Below are 14,661 nucleotides of genomic sequence, written 5' to 3'. Positions count from 1 at the left end.
TGCCAAGATGGTCACTGCCCCCCACCCCCGCCCACCTTAGGAAACAGGTCCCCAACCTCAGACCCACGAGCGAGTCCCGAGGGTGGGGGCGCCCCCAGAAGCGCGGGCTTTCTCTTCTGTTTCTATGTCCTTGGAGAAACTGCTCTGCATTCTGGGTCTCAAGCCAGGTGTGAAACGGGACCTCTGTTTGTTCCTTCTGCTTCTAAGACTTTGCCAAGCCCTCTTAGGCACCAGGAAGGGGGCCAGCATGCGTGTCCCCCTTGCTCCCCTCCCACCCACCCGTTGCAATTCTTTCTGCCAGTCTGAGGGGCGGATCCTATCACCCTAAGGAACGGCAGATCCCAGGTGGAGACTCTCGGCCCCTCCCTCCAAGTCTCAGTCCGAGAGGGGAGTCCTGCCCACTCCAACCACGGGAGGCCCTCCAGGCAAAGAAATTATTAGATCTAATTTTGGTGGATTAGAGGTATAAAAGTGGATATCCAATGAATATCTTTTATGCCTTTTAGCAATATTTTTGGGTAGGGAGAGGAGAGAGGAAGGAAAACAAGGGCAGAATATGAATGAATATGAATATTTGTTTTAAGAGAATAAACCTAGTGATTTAAAAGGGAAGATCTATTTCTGACTCTTTTTCATTCATCCAGCAGTCTTCAGAGCAGCTTTATATTCCTGACAATACCTCATAAACTTCTGCTTAAAGAAATGCCTAGGAGTCAGGAAAGAGAAAAGTATTATAAATATCCCTCTCCTCATTCTTAAATAGCACTAAAAGAGCTTCATGGCTTGATAAAAGGAAATACTTAATGGAAATATATATCCTCTTCACTTCACAGCCACCTGAAATCTTACAGCCACAGAATTTATTTGAATTAAACGCAAACTCATGAGGAAATTTTGGGTGTCATGAAGGAAAATGGTCTAAATAGGTCAATAAAGAAACCCTGATTTTAGAGTAAGTATTGCTTGGGTTTGAATCCTAGTTCCGGCATTTACAAGATATATTGTCTTGCACAAGCTACCTTGATTTCTTCATTCATAAAATGAAGATAATAATACTTAATGAGATTGTTAGGATTAAATGAGTTATTGGTTAAGTGTTTAGGAAACTCCATGACACAAAGCAAGCTCTATATAAATATTGTTAAATATAATTTTAAAAGAACAAAAAATGATTATCAAAATTCCAAAATACTTTTAATATGATAACACAGCTAGAGGTATTTTGTTTTTTCCTTTTCTTAAATACACTGAGAGTGATTTTTTTCCCTCTTTTTTTCTTTTCTTTTGGTCTTTTTATGCTTTATTTTGTTGTAATGCTATTTTTTTTTTTTTTAATTCAGACATAGTGCGAGCTGAGATCTCAGTAAGACTTGGGATTAGATGGTTCAGTGCATGGTGATTTAAAAGAAAAAATGAGATAACATAAACACCATTAAATCATGCAAGAAATTATTAAATAGAGGTCGTTATCATCAATGGATAAATGTTTAGGTTATGGAGTCAGAATTTCTAAGTTTTGGCATTTGGAACTTATCCTGGCTCCATCACTTACAGCTATATGACCTTAAGCAAATTACTAACTTTCTGTGCCTCGATTTCCTCCTACATAAAATGAAGATAACAATAAATAATAATACCTATTTCATAGGTTTATTATGAGGATTACATATTGGAATAGTAGCTGTTTTACCTACGGTTTGATTCTTGCTAAATGCAGGACTCCAGAGGAGATTACACAGAAAGAGAAGACAAAGCTGACTTCCTACAGCATGGAAGAAACAAGTGCTGGTGCTGAACAGACAGACAGTGGTGAAATGTATTTTATGCCTAATACAGTTTATAGATTACAACTGTGAATAACTAGAAGTAAATGTAAAACTAGTAAAGCAGGATCTGAGAATTGGGAGTGGTGTGCCTTTACCTCAGCTAACAATCCTGCTTTCTTGAAAATGGCACCGGATTTCCCATAGGTCATATAGTAAGGAAGTAGCAGTGTTAATTCAGGCCTGGAAATGGTGTAAACATGGTCTTCAACATTCTCTGTGCTAGACAGTCATCCAGGAGTAGAAACTAATAATGACCCACTTTAAAAGTCCAAGGGCAGTTTGAAGTTTCATAGGTGGATTAGCTAACCAATGCCCTCAAACTAAAATGCTATCAATTATTAATTATAATCCACAGGTCAGCAATATCTATTTTCAACAAATATTTAGAAAACACCTTTTTATAAAAAGCATTGTGGCTCGACGCCGTATGAAAATACGGATGCTCACAGACTAGAGATTTAAAAAATATACACACATACACACACACACAATTAACAACTACCACTACCACAATATCAACTACTAATGCACATGACATTTCTAACACTAAATGCCTCAGACCGTGTATCTGATTCTGTCTACTGACTCTATGAAAGATGTTATAATGAATACCATGAAACAGGTCAGATGAATGTGGTTTGAAAGATCCAAAGATGGAAAAAATTATTCCTCAACTACAAATAATTGAGACAATTTTTCTATTTTTTTGAATAATTAAAATTCTCCTCATTTATGTTAAGCATGTTCACGAAGATTACCTGCTTTGCTTGTTGCCTCAGGTCATCCCCAACAGACTCTGGCTCAATCATCTTCCATTCAGCTGCAATACTCCTGAAAACATCAGCTCCAGTGTTTAACACTTGAATGAGACGTTGATCATAGGATAAATGAGCCAAGATCCTCAGTTCAAGTTGAGAGTAATCGGCAGCTAATATTAAACCACCTGAAGCAGAAATAATTTTAGAAAACCTGGTACAAGAAAAGAATCCAAGTTTTATATAATTGAGCAGGATGACAGAAATTTAGTTATGAGATCATGTGTCCAAAAGTTAAAATCTTGCTCTTAAAATGATGCAATTCAGTTGTATAACTTAGATGACTTTTTTTTTTCCATTTAGTTTTCAAATATATGTAATATATGTAAAGCCACTGCTGACCTCTGCTCCTTAACCACTATGGCAGTGCTTTCCTTAGTGTTCCCACAGCACCTGACACAATCCGAAATGGTTCTTTCATGCCTCTCCCACATAGCACTGAACCATTAGGTATGGGAGACTTAATTGTCCTTTGCAGTTTATAGAAAACCTTGAGAGTTCCTGTAGTAGGCTCTGAAATGGCTGTTCAATGAATGAATGAATTAATGAAGAAACTGGTTTCCAATGTGTACACAATTTAAGTGGGCTGGAGAGAAGCATTTGATCTACTTTGATAAAAACAAAGACATTCAATGAAAAAAATCAAGTGGTTGATATGTGAAGAAGAGTTATTTAAGAATATTCAGATAATTTACCTGTGAATTAGAAATGAATGGCTTATATATGCATGGCAAAAATAAATAAATAAAATAAAACAATAATAAAATCAGAGTCAAAGAAAAAAGTAGGAAAAATATTTGCAACTGATATTACAAAGAACTCATTGCTATATTATAAAAAAGAAGTGCTACAAATCAAGACCAAGGCGAAACATAAACAAGCAGTTCATGAAAATAATTAAAACAAAAGAACCTTAAACACATTAAAGACAGCTCAACTTCGTTCATAGTAAAATAAATGCAAATTAAATATATAGCAAGAAACAATTTATCCATTCTTATATTGCAAAAATCCAGAAGTTGAACAGCACAGTTTGGCAAGGCTGAGAAAGAACACTCATGTGTTATTAAGAAGTAAATGGTAACTGTCCCCTATTAGATGGTAATTTGACAATACCTATCAAACAGGTTTTTACTCTGTGACTCAACAAACAAGGCCACAGATTACTGCACAGATCACCCACACACAGATTAAACTGGTTTATGTACAAATTGCTTTACTGACAATCACAAATCTCCAGCATAAAAATATTAAATGAAAAAAAAGTAAGTCATGCAATTGTGTACATGGAATGCTTATCTTTGTATAAGAATAGGAGAAGAAAATATTACTTTTTCATATCGGGAAGAAAATATTACTTATTCATTTCCATTTATATCTACATAAAATACTGAAAGGAGGTACTGGAGGTAACAGAATAGCTAGGACAGGAGAAAAAGCAAAGCTTATCAATATATCTTTTACATATTTTGATTTCTGAAATATGTGAATGAATAATTGATTTAAAAATGTAGAAATACTGACTTAAAACAAATAACCACAACTTTTACAGCCTTACTGCCATAACAAGATAAAACTGGACAAAATATATGAAATAACTGTTTTCAGATATTGGACAACAGGGACTATACAATCCCTGAGAAGGAGGAGGGGAGAGAGGAGGAGGTGTGAGCCATCCAACTCTCTTAGGTTTGTGAATGGAGGCACTTTGTAGAATGCATTGCAGGGAATGAGAGATGAAACACGGCACTATGGTTTTTCTGAGCTAAGGAAACAGAGATTGGAGTTTGGCCTAGAATTTGTAAAAATTTGGAGAGGAAGAAGCTATGCATAAAAGGAGCGCCAGAAATATGCATAGTAATCCCTTTGGATTTCTGACCAAATACTAAGCTGTACAGGGAACAGACAAAGAACAAACACTAAAGAAAAAACCACTACCAAAGAATCACCATCGCACAGCTGTCAGCTGAACAACTAGTTGAACAATACCTGCTTGCATGTTGAGATATGTTCAAGCTCTGATCTGACTGAAGGTAGAACTTGTTGAGCCTACTACATGCCAGGAAATATATACATACAATGGAATATTATTCAGCCTTAAAAAGAAAAGAAATTCTGACAGAACTCGAGCATCGAGACCCCAGCAAAACCATGCCGTACAATAAAGGCTAATCTAGCCCTAAAGGATGTTCTAAACCTTTGCTAAAAAAAACCTTTCGAAGTCTCAAATTATCAAGCCGATGTGAAAGTTAACTGGGAGAAGAAATGCTATTTAATGAAGACTGAAAAATCCAAAGAGTCAACAGTGTAGCAACCACAGTGTCCAGCAAACAATAAAAAAATACTACACATAAGAAGAACTAAGAAAATGTAACTTTGAACAGGAGAAAATTTGATCAATAGAAAATGACCCAGAAATTAGAGATGATGAAATTTTTAAGAGCTAACAGAAACATGTCTAGGAACTTAAAGAAACATGGAGATAATGATGTAACAAATGGTGAATTGCAATAAAATAATAAAAACTACACAAAAAAATCAAATTAAAATTCTAAAATTAAAAGTACAATATCTGAAATGTAAAAATCACCAGAAGGATATGACAGCAAGTAGACACAGAAGAAGAAAAGATCCACAAACATTAAAACAGTCAATAGAAAATATGCATTGCAGCACAGAGTGAAAAAAAAATAGGGAGAAGGGAATAAAATAGAAAAGATTAAAGCTTCAGTGATCTGTGGGTCAGTCCCAAGTGGTATGACCTACATATATTTGAAGTAACAGGAAGCAAGGAGAGATATAGACAAAAAATATAAGAAATAATAGTTAAAATGTTCCAAATTTAATTAAAAATATAAGTACATAGGTTTTCTAAAAAAGTAAACTCAGTAAATTCAGCAAATTCAAAAATCTCAGAAGCAAAGCTGAAAAATTACCCAAAGACGCATGACCAAATCAAATCGCTAAAACTGAATAATGAATTAAAATATCAGAAAAGTATTCAGAGAAAAGATACACTGCGCTTGAAGAAATAGCAAGAAAAAATGGTGGTGTACTTCTCAAAAATGATGCGAACCAGAATCGAATGGAAATATACATTTAAAGTGCTGAAAGAAGAGGACTGTAAACCTAGAAATCTATGTCAAAAATATCTTTCAAAAGTGAGATAAGATTATTTTAAGATATAGAAATGCTGAGATAAATCATTGTCAGTAGAAGTGCACTACAAGAAATCTTAAAGGAAGTATTCTGGTTGAAGAAAAATGATAATAGATGAAAATACTCCAAGAAACAAAGTGCTAGAAATGGTAAAAAGTGGACAGTAAGAAGTGGTTAGAAAAGACACTTTTTTGGTTTTGATTCCTTTGTAAGATAATAGACTATTTAAAACAAAAATAATAACTATATAACAGAGTGTATAATAGTCATAAAGTTTAAATTTATTAGAGGAAAAGGAAATGGTAAAAAAACTGCATGTTATAGAAAAAGTGATATAAAATTACTTGAAGATGTGGTATGATGCATATTGTTAATTCTAAAATATCTAACATATAGTTAAAAATAATAGAGAAAATAGAATAATAAAAATAGTCATTTAAAGTTTAAAAAAGAATAAAGAACAGATAGAACAAATAAAATACAAATAACAAGTTAGGAGACTTAAATCCAACCATATATCAATAATTACTTTAGATGTAAGTGAACTACACACTACATTTTAGTGACAGAAGTTTTCAGACTAAATTGATATACATTTAATTTAAATTTAAGAACTTTAAACAAAAGCAGTATAAAATATTGTGTTAAATACAATTTTATTGTTCATATAAGAATAAACTGATGAATGAACAGGTAAAAGAAGTATACACATACGATGGAATATTATTCAGCCTTAAAAAGACAGGAAATTCTGACAGAAGTGCTACAACATGGACGAAGCTTGAAGACATTATACTAAATGAAATAACCCAGGCCCATAAGGACAAATACGTATGATTCCATTTATATGAGGTACTAGAGTAGTGAGATTCAGAGACAGAAAGTAGAATGGTTGTTGCCAGGGGTTGGGGAGTAGGGGAGGGAGAGTTAGTATTTAATGGGTATAGAGTTGCAGTTGTGTAAGATGAAAAAGTTCTGGAAATGAATTATGGTAATGGTTTACAACAATGCAAATATACTTAATACCTTAGAACTGAATACTTAAAAATGGTTACAATAGTAAAATGCTGATAGCTCACTCTTAAAAAGCAAAACTGAAATTTGCCAAGCAGGTTATGCTATCATAGACCTGAATTCACCCTCAGACAATACAATTCTGACAGAATTCAAATTCAAATGGTTAACTGCACTCACTCAGATCTGCCAACTGACAAAACATAAAAGAATAAATATGTATATTAATAGTAGGGATGATATAGGAGTTAGAGTGTGACTTTCGAATGTTCCGATGACAAAAAGGTTTATGGCTACACTACTGCAGAGAGGTCAGGTAAAGGATGCTAGCCTTGGGGGTTACCCCATGTAATAGGAAGCATCAGTCTAGAGAAGAGGAGAAGACAAAAAATGCAAAGCAAGTCAGAAAGAGAGACCAAAAAAAAAAAAAAAAAAAAAAAAACAAGTATGTCCTTAGATGTCAAGGGAAGTGAGAAACTGAGGAAAGTGAAGGTTGATTAACAGTGACAAGCGCAGAAGTCACAGAGGATGAGGACTAAAAAAATCCATTGGATTTTCCAAAAAGGTTTGCGGTGACCTTAGAAAACAGTTTCAGCAGACTGCTACCAATGAGCATATACCACCAAGAGCAGATCATGAAGACAATGACTGACTGTTATAAATCTGGCAACACAAAGGGGAAAAATAGATAACATAAAAGAGAGGAAAAATAGAGGGACCAATGCGCACTTCTGAGTCTTACTCATAATACAGGCTTTATCAGTGCTTTGAAGAACATTCCCGCAGCAATGAGCAACTCAGAAATCATCAGCCACATTACCTGGGAAAGGCACAAAGGCGTGTCGCATGCTGATCGAAAACGGCATTCCTCCCTCTGAGGTCCTCTCCTCCATCTGTGCCTGGTGCCTAGGGTTCAGGCCACAACCCTTTTTATTTCCTGCTCTGTCATGCAAACAACATCATCAGCTTGATGTGAAGCAGTCTCAAATATGTGAAAAAGGTCTGATTTTTTCAGTAAAGTTACTATTTCCTTCTAAGAAACTTATCGGAAACTCACTTTAAAGCTTTACAGATATTAGTCTTTTTTAGTAAACATTCAATTAAATAGAAAATAAGACATTTCTGTAATAACCTTTCCCACAAACTGCTTCTGAGATAATTCACTAACATTTAGCTCAACTCAACAAATCTCTTTGGCCATATCTAATATAAATTAACTGTGTTTTTTCTTCCTCTTGTGTGCATGTGAAGAGGGCAGGAAGGGGGAATGTTCCTGACATTGCTAAACTCTTCCCTGTAGTATTTGACTTAAATAAGGATATGCTGTTTGATTTGACTAGTGGTCCCGGTTTTCTGCCTTTCACTATCAACTAGCTTCTTTATGTACAGACTCAGGGTTTGAAATGAATAATGCCTGGAATAGAAATGTCTATGCCTGAAACAGAAAATTGATTTCATTATTTTGTCCAATAGGCTATTTTTGAGCCATTCATACTTACATAAGTATATTATTGCAAATACAAAAATAGAGTCTACCTGCGCATAGGAAGTAAGCCTTTGCCTAGGGCTTGAGAAGGTGGGCTTTCTCCTACTAGTGTTGGCATTCTGATCTCAAAATCTCTTGGCACACTCTGAATATTTGGTTCTGTAAATGTTATTCGTCCTAAAATCAAACAGAATAAAGACATAAAATTTGGGGGGAATCTGACATTTATTTTAATAGTAATTATCTTCTGAATTATCTTTAAAATGTATGTTCTTTATTGCTGAAATAAATTTATATTTAAATGAAATATTTTTCATGTCATCATGTGCCTAAGAATGATAAAATAACAAGACCAATCCCAATGTAAGTGAATATATGAATCAGCTACAACACAGTTTTATATTAACCTAGCTCTTTAGAAAACAAGCCTAAGAGAAGTAGTTTGATAAATTGAACTATTCCTATGCTAAAATGAGTACCAGATGTCAGCACTATAAAATGTTAGCAGTTGTATTGAGTGAAGACTAATAAAATGGATCCTGGGAGACATGACTGTTGAAAGCTTTGAAAAATAGGAATGCAGAAGATACAAAGAAGAGGATCTGGAGCAAAAGAGCAACTGAGTGCTGAAAAGGAACAACTGGGCCAGAGGAGTTAACTAATGCAGAAGATGTAGTAGCAATGAGAGGTGATGATTAGAGCATCCCTTTCTAGACATTACCTGGCCAGTTTTCTTCATCATCATCATCATCACTCTTCAAGAGAGTCAACACTAATACTGGCATGACTAGAGACTAGAATCAGGTGGTTAATGAATTTTCTGGGAAACAGAAAGCTATTTAAGTGCTTACAGCCTTTATTTCTCCCCAAATATCTTACATCTTATTTGTTTACTTATTGGTTGACTTTTTCTGGAACACATAAGCATTGTTCAAAAAGTTTAGGTAATTGATTTTGGGGTTTTTTTCTTCTTGCAGTATTTATACTACATATACAGTAACACATAATCCGTTCTTTTGTGATACACCCTTGTAACAAGCTCTCTACTAGCTACTATATATAATTTTATCTACTTTTGATGAAGCAGACATTTTAAGTATCTAGAATGCTGCTTTTCTGAATTAACCCCTGATATTATGACCTTGTTATTTAGCTTTTAGCAAACATTAGTACTCAATTAATGATATTAATATATTTATTATCATTAAATTGCCTGTTCAATGTTACAAAGCTAACATATAGAAGAGAAAGGAATCTAAGTCTTTCTGCCTCAAGACACTGTCTTCTTTTCTATAATAATAGTTAATTGTCAGGTCTATTATTTGAATTAATGAGGTAACACTGGCAGACTAATAAGAGCAAAAATAAATTATAAAACATGAATGTAGCTTCATGGAAATAAACTCTAATAATGAAATGCCCTTGCTATGCTTGGGCAAACTTGTATTTCTAATATATTCTTTAAATGTAGGCACGGCATGATACAAACCAATCAGGAAAAAAGGAATTGATTACTTTCTGCTTTATAAGCAATAAATAAATGTGCAATACCTTTGAAACTCTAGGTTAAGTTTATTTATTTTTTTTACCTACAAAGATATATTTTACATAAGTTTATAACGTTATTAGTATATATTTCAAAATCAAAGTGAAATTATAACAAGGCAAGAAATGGCTAAAAAAACAAGAGGTTAGCTAAATAGAGAAGGAAAAGAGAAGTTGTTTAGAACAAAAAATAAGCAGAGAGAAAAGCAGCTCCTCATGCTGCCTTCATGCTTAGTAACACCAACAACTGATAAGGAGTCATGTACCAAGTACATGCACAATTCTAAACACTTTACATATAGTAACCTATTTAATCCTCAGAATGATCCAGTGAGGTAGAACTATTATTATCCTGCTTCATTATGAGGAAATTTAGGCACTGAGAGGTTGAGTATTTTGTCTAAAGATTCATACATAGCACCAGTATGCAAACCTTGTAAAAACCTGATATCAAACCCCAAATTCTATACCATTAATTTAAACTGCCTCCCTTATGAAAGAGTTAATACTACCCTTTCTTACACTGCACACTGCATTTGGCAAATACTTAGAGTTCTGCACTGTCTAAAGAAAAAATGCTTTTTTCCCCACCAGATCATACTCAGACCTACCCCAAGAGGGCCATGAGTCACCCAAAGGACTCTACAGCTTTCTTTTCTGATTGAGGAAAATAAGATGCTCACTTACTATACAGATGCTCCTCACACCTACTTAGATTCAGCTTGGAGAGAATCTTAAGATGGTCATAAAAGGGCTAGGAATAAAATTAAATAAGATCACTGACTCAAATAAGTATTTAATTCCCAGATATACTCTTATCCAAAGCACAGTTTCAGATAGCCCAGTTACTCTACACACTACTTGAAAGCAAGAATTATATCTTATTAAATCTCACCTCTGTATCTAGATAGGATCCATCTAATGCTTTGAATGTACTATGCATTTCATAAATGTTTATGGAACTTCATTGAACCCAATGATTAACACTTGAATCCCTTGGTGACCATAGTAAATGTATATGAATTTTTTTTCTTTCAAAATTGGACATTATCCATATTTAAGATTTCTTATTACCCGTAGCAGTGTGTGATTGTGACACAGGATAGATTCTTTCCATTCCAAGAAAAGGATTCAGACGTTTTTCCCGCTGCAGGGGAAAGACCACTTTGGTAATAGCATTAGTGATTCTTCGCCACTCTAATATCAAGCCCGGTAAGGGATGTAATGCCTTTAATTTATTTAAAACATCCTGCCAAAGAAACATAATAAGGTTAGATCCAGTTCTTATCTAAATTCCACAGCAAACTAGAATTTCTTTTAGGTAAATAATATAGTCTCAAAATCAACTAACTCCTGTATCTGTATCTCAAAATTACTTTTTGGGTTTTTTATGGGAATCACCATAATGATAAAACTATGATAACTCTACATTATTAAAAGCAAACATGTTAGTGCTGAGTAATATCCGTTTAGATCTACCTTTTAAAAAAAAATCAATGAGATGCTAATTTAGCAAAGTAACTGCCTCCCCACATCCCAGCTAATAGTTTACATCGTCTCTTTTTTCCTCTATATTTTCCTCCTCCATTCCTCACACAATCAGAAATTTCCCAGTTATACGTTTTTTTTTCTTTTTTGCCTTAATATTTTCATGGTTCTGTATCAAAGACATTTACCTTTAAAACTTTGAATTTTCTACATTACAAACTTTCGGTGAGCCAATAAAGAATTGAAACGTGTGAGGAAAAAGGGCCAGTGAGATCAAATAAAAAGTTTTTGATATAATGAAGGTGTGGAAATTTCCCCAAGTCAGGCAAATCATAATTAATGATATTAGGGTAAAAAATTCTACAGGATGGCAACTTGGACTGCTCTCTCCATGGCTGCTGTGGCTGTACTTTTTACCCTTATTCTTCTATTGAAAATTCATTTAATAAAAATGTAAAATTAAGCCCTTTCTCTTTTCTCTTCCATGTATACAGTTTCCATGTATTGGGATTAACAATTTTACTTTGATACTTAAAAATAAATTCATGGAAAATTTACAATTTGCCCTGGAATTGAAAAAAAAAGTTGTATTTGTATTGGCTGGATTTTTTAAAAATGTTTTTCATACCTTTGTTCAAGTTCAAATAACTACACACACTACATTATACTGAATGGCCAAGAGTAGTGGGTGTCAATAATTAAATAATGTCTACAGGTCTGAGTTTACAAACCTTTACCCAGTTTGAATGACAGGAAAGATACAACTGCTAACTGAGATGATGGTCCAATTTTTCCATACTGGAATATCTCCACATTTATTGTGGGCAGCTAAACCATAAACCAATTTGTTTTTACATAGGTAAATTCAAATGGTGGGCTATGTCGAATCTTGATTTCATCGGCACTCTTTGAAGACACCAAAAAGCTCAAAGTAGTTGATTCTACCCTGTAACTACCCCCCAAAGAGCACCTTATTAGTGCTGAACCGTTTTTCCAGTCTTAGCTTGCATCTATTGTCATTCCCTCTTCTGGTAGAACCCAAGGTTTTCTTGCTGTTTTGGTTTTTAACCTCTCCATTCGGTGGTAACTTCAATTCCCAAAATAAAACCTGTAAGAAATTAATGCTTCTTTAGTCAAGAATCAAATCTCATATACTGTCGTTCAGAAAACATTTTTCAAAGTTATTTGAGGAAAAACCTACACAGTTCAGCACGGGGTAGAAGATTTTTTTTTTTTTTTTTTTGGATTATTTGGAATTAGCGCATTTAGCTCTTTTCCAATTTAGAAAAAAAAAAAAGTGCAGCTCACTGCCAGTGTTAATTTAATATCACATGTAGGAATGCTACGTTTTCTAGGATTTGACATTTTCAGCAATTGAGAATTACTATATTTTGTAAATAGAAAATACCACTATTAAAAACAGAATGCTATAAATAGAATGATGTCATTTGTTTCCAACTGTGAGCATCGCTGACAAGTATTCTCGGGGCAAATTGGAAAAGGGTTGATAAATAATGGCAATGAAAATTTATATGTCAAGTCAGCTGCCCATACCCTAATTTAGGCGCTAGCAGATTAATATCAACATCAGGCTTTTAAACAGCCAAAAACACAGGAATGTATACTTTGTGCTGAACAACTGACAAACACACTATTAACATTGAGAGCCCTGAGGATTGTGAGCTCTCCTAAATACCACTTGATGTGGTAACCAATGTGGCTGCTCGATCATTTAAGCCCCTATAGGAGGACAGCATAGAAGCCTTCATGGCTACTGTGTAATCACAAAAATCAGAGAACACTAAAGTAGAAAGGGGTTTGAAAACCCATCTAATTCCACTACCCATAGGCTGGGCCCTGAGAGTTCCTGGGCACAAAAGGTCAGGAGAAGGTGGCCAACCCAATGTAGCAATAATGAAAACAAGAGAGTGGCCAGCAAGCACCCACTAAGGAAATAGGCAGGGATCCAGGCTCTGGGGCAGAGGGCGAATCCCATGGACACTCACTAGTTTATGTTACAAGGGTTAAAATGCAGGCAATTTAGAACACTTATACTACCTCTACTCATTCATTTATAGACCTTGAATGGGTTTTAGTAAACCTTGGATTTTTTTCCCAATAATAATCTTAAAAATTGAAACCATTTGCATGAGTCTAAGAATTTTTTTCTACAAGTTGGGTCAGGGTTGCAAGGAAAGATATGCCTGTGCTTCCGTAGAACAGCAATTATAATAAAAACAAAGATCTGATTTGAGTTTTAAGTAATGGGAATAACTGGGGCCTTACGTATAAAAGATACTTAGGCTTATTATGGATGTAACTATTTTGTCCAAAAGCTGTGTTATATAGATACACACGTGTGAGATTAGGGTTGTCACACTTGGCAAATAAAATTAGAGGATGCCCAGTTAAATCTGAATTGTACGAGGCATACTTACACTAAAATATTATCCATTATCTGAAATTCAAATTTAACTGAAAGTCCTGTATTTTATCAGGCAACTCTAATACAGATGTCGAAGAATACATAAATGGCAGAATAGGAGAAAATCAAATAATTGAATAGAAAAAAAACAAACATTATTAAAGTAACTACAAATCAACAATCCCAGGAAGTGAGAACTATCATGATTAAGATAATTCAAAGATCTCAAGTCATGTATTTAAAAGTTCTTTATCTTAGGCTTCTATTTTTAGTGAATCTTTCATATTTAATTCTGAAAACTTCATATATAAATTATGTCTCCAGGCCTCAATTAACACACCTGTGAAATTAGAGGACTGAACTACACAGAGACCAGAGGCACTTATATTTATTGAGCACTTACTATGTGCCACCCATTATGCTAGGTGCTTTAACATGTATCATCACATGTAATCTTTATAACAATTCTGTGACAAATCTGAAAAGTTTAGACAGCTAGAGAAACATGCTCAACATTACATGGCCAGAAGATGTGGAATTAAAAATTACGACCAAGAGTCTTCTAACTCTAAAGTCCTTTTTTCTTTCCACTAACCCATGCTTCCCTCCAGACCAGGAGTCAGCAAATGTTTCCCATAAAGGGCCACACAATAAATGTTTTCCTCTTTGCAGATTTTACTGTCTGTCACAACTTCTCAACTATACCATTATAGAACGAAAGCAGCCACAGAAAGTACATAAAGGAACAGATATGGCTGTGTTCCAATAAAATTTTATATTCAAAAACAGGTGGTGGGCTAGATCTGGCCAGCAACCTATAGTTTGCTAATTCCTGCTCTAGACCAGTGCCATCCAAAAGAACTTTTTGCAATAATGGAAATGTTCTATATTAGCATTGTCTAA

At 34.4% G+C, this 14,661-nt stretch overlaps 1 protein-coding gene across 10 annotated transcripts in view; it reads right to left on the bottom strand.

Annotated features, from left to right (window-relative positions):
- The window catches only part of POLQ (DNA polymerase theta), a 91,267-nt gene that overhangs the window by 14,345 nt on the left and 62,261 nt on the right, over positions 1–14,661 (bottom strand). For 8 of the 10 annotated variants that reach the window (XM_016158842.2, XM_016158844.2, XM_016158846.2 and 5 more), the window contains 5 exons: positions 12,304–12,441; positions 10,920–11,094; positions 8,351–8,477; positions 7,635–7,756; positions 2,585–2,769 (listed from right to left, as the gene is read on the bottom strand). In XM_016158842.2, coding sequence (XP_016014328.2) covers positions 2,585–2,769; positions 7,635–7,756; positions 8,351–8,477; positions 10,920–11,094; positions 12,304–12,441 — 747 coding nt within the window. Of the gene's footprint in view, positions 1–2,584; positions 2,770–7,634; positions 7,757–8,350; positions 8,478–10,919; positions 11,095–12,303; positions 12,442–14,661 lie in introns of those variants that run through there. The other 2 variants (XM_016158843.2, XM_016158852.2) reach the window with 2 other exon arrangements.

The sequence above is a fragment of the Rousettus aegyptiacus genome, unplaced genomic scaffold (genome assembly GCF_014176215.1).
Source record: "Rousettus aegyptiacus isolate mRouAeg1 unplaced genomic scaffold, mRouAeg1.p scaffold_m13_p_4, whole genome shotgun sequence".
In the NCBI taxonomy this organism is placed as follows: Eukaryota; Metazoa; Chordata; class Mammalia; order Chiroptera; family Pteropodidae; genus Rousettus; species Rousettus aegyptiacus.
Note: the sequence above shows the minus strand (reverse complement) of the source record. Positions and strands in the feature narration are given on the sequence as shown.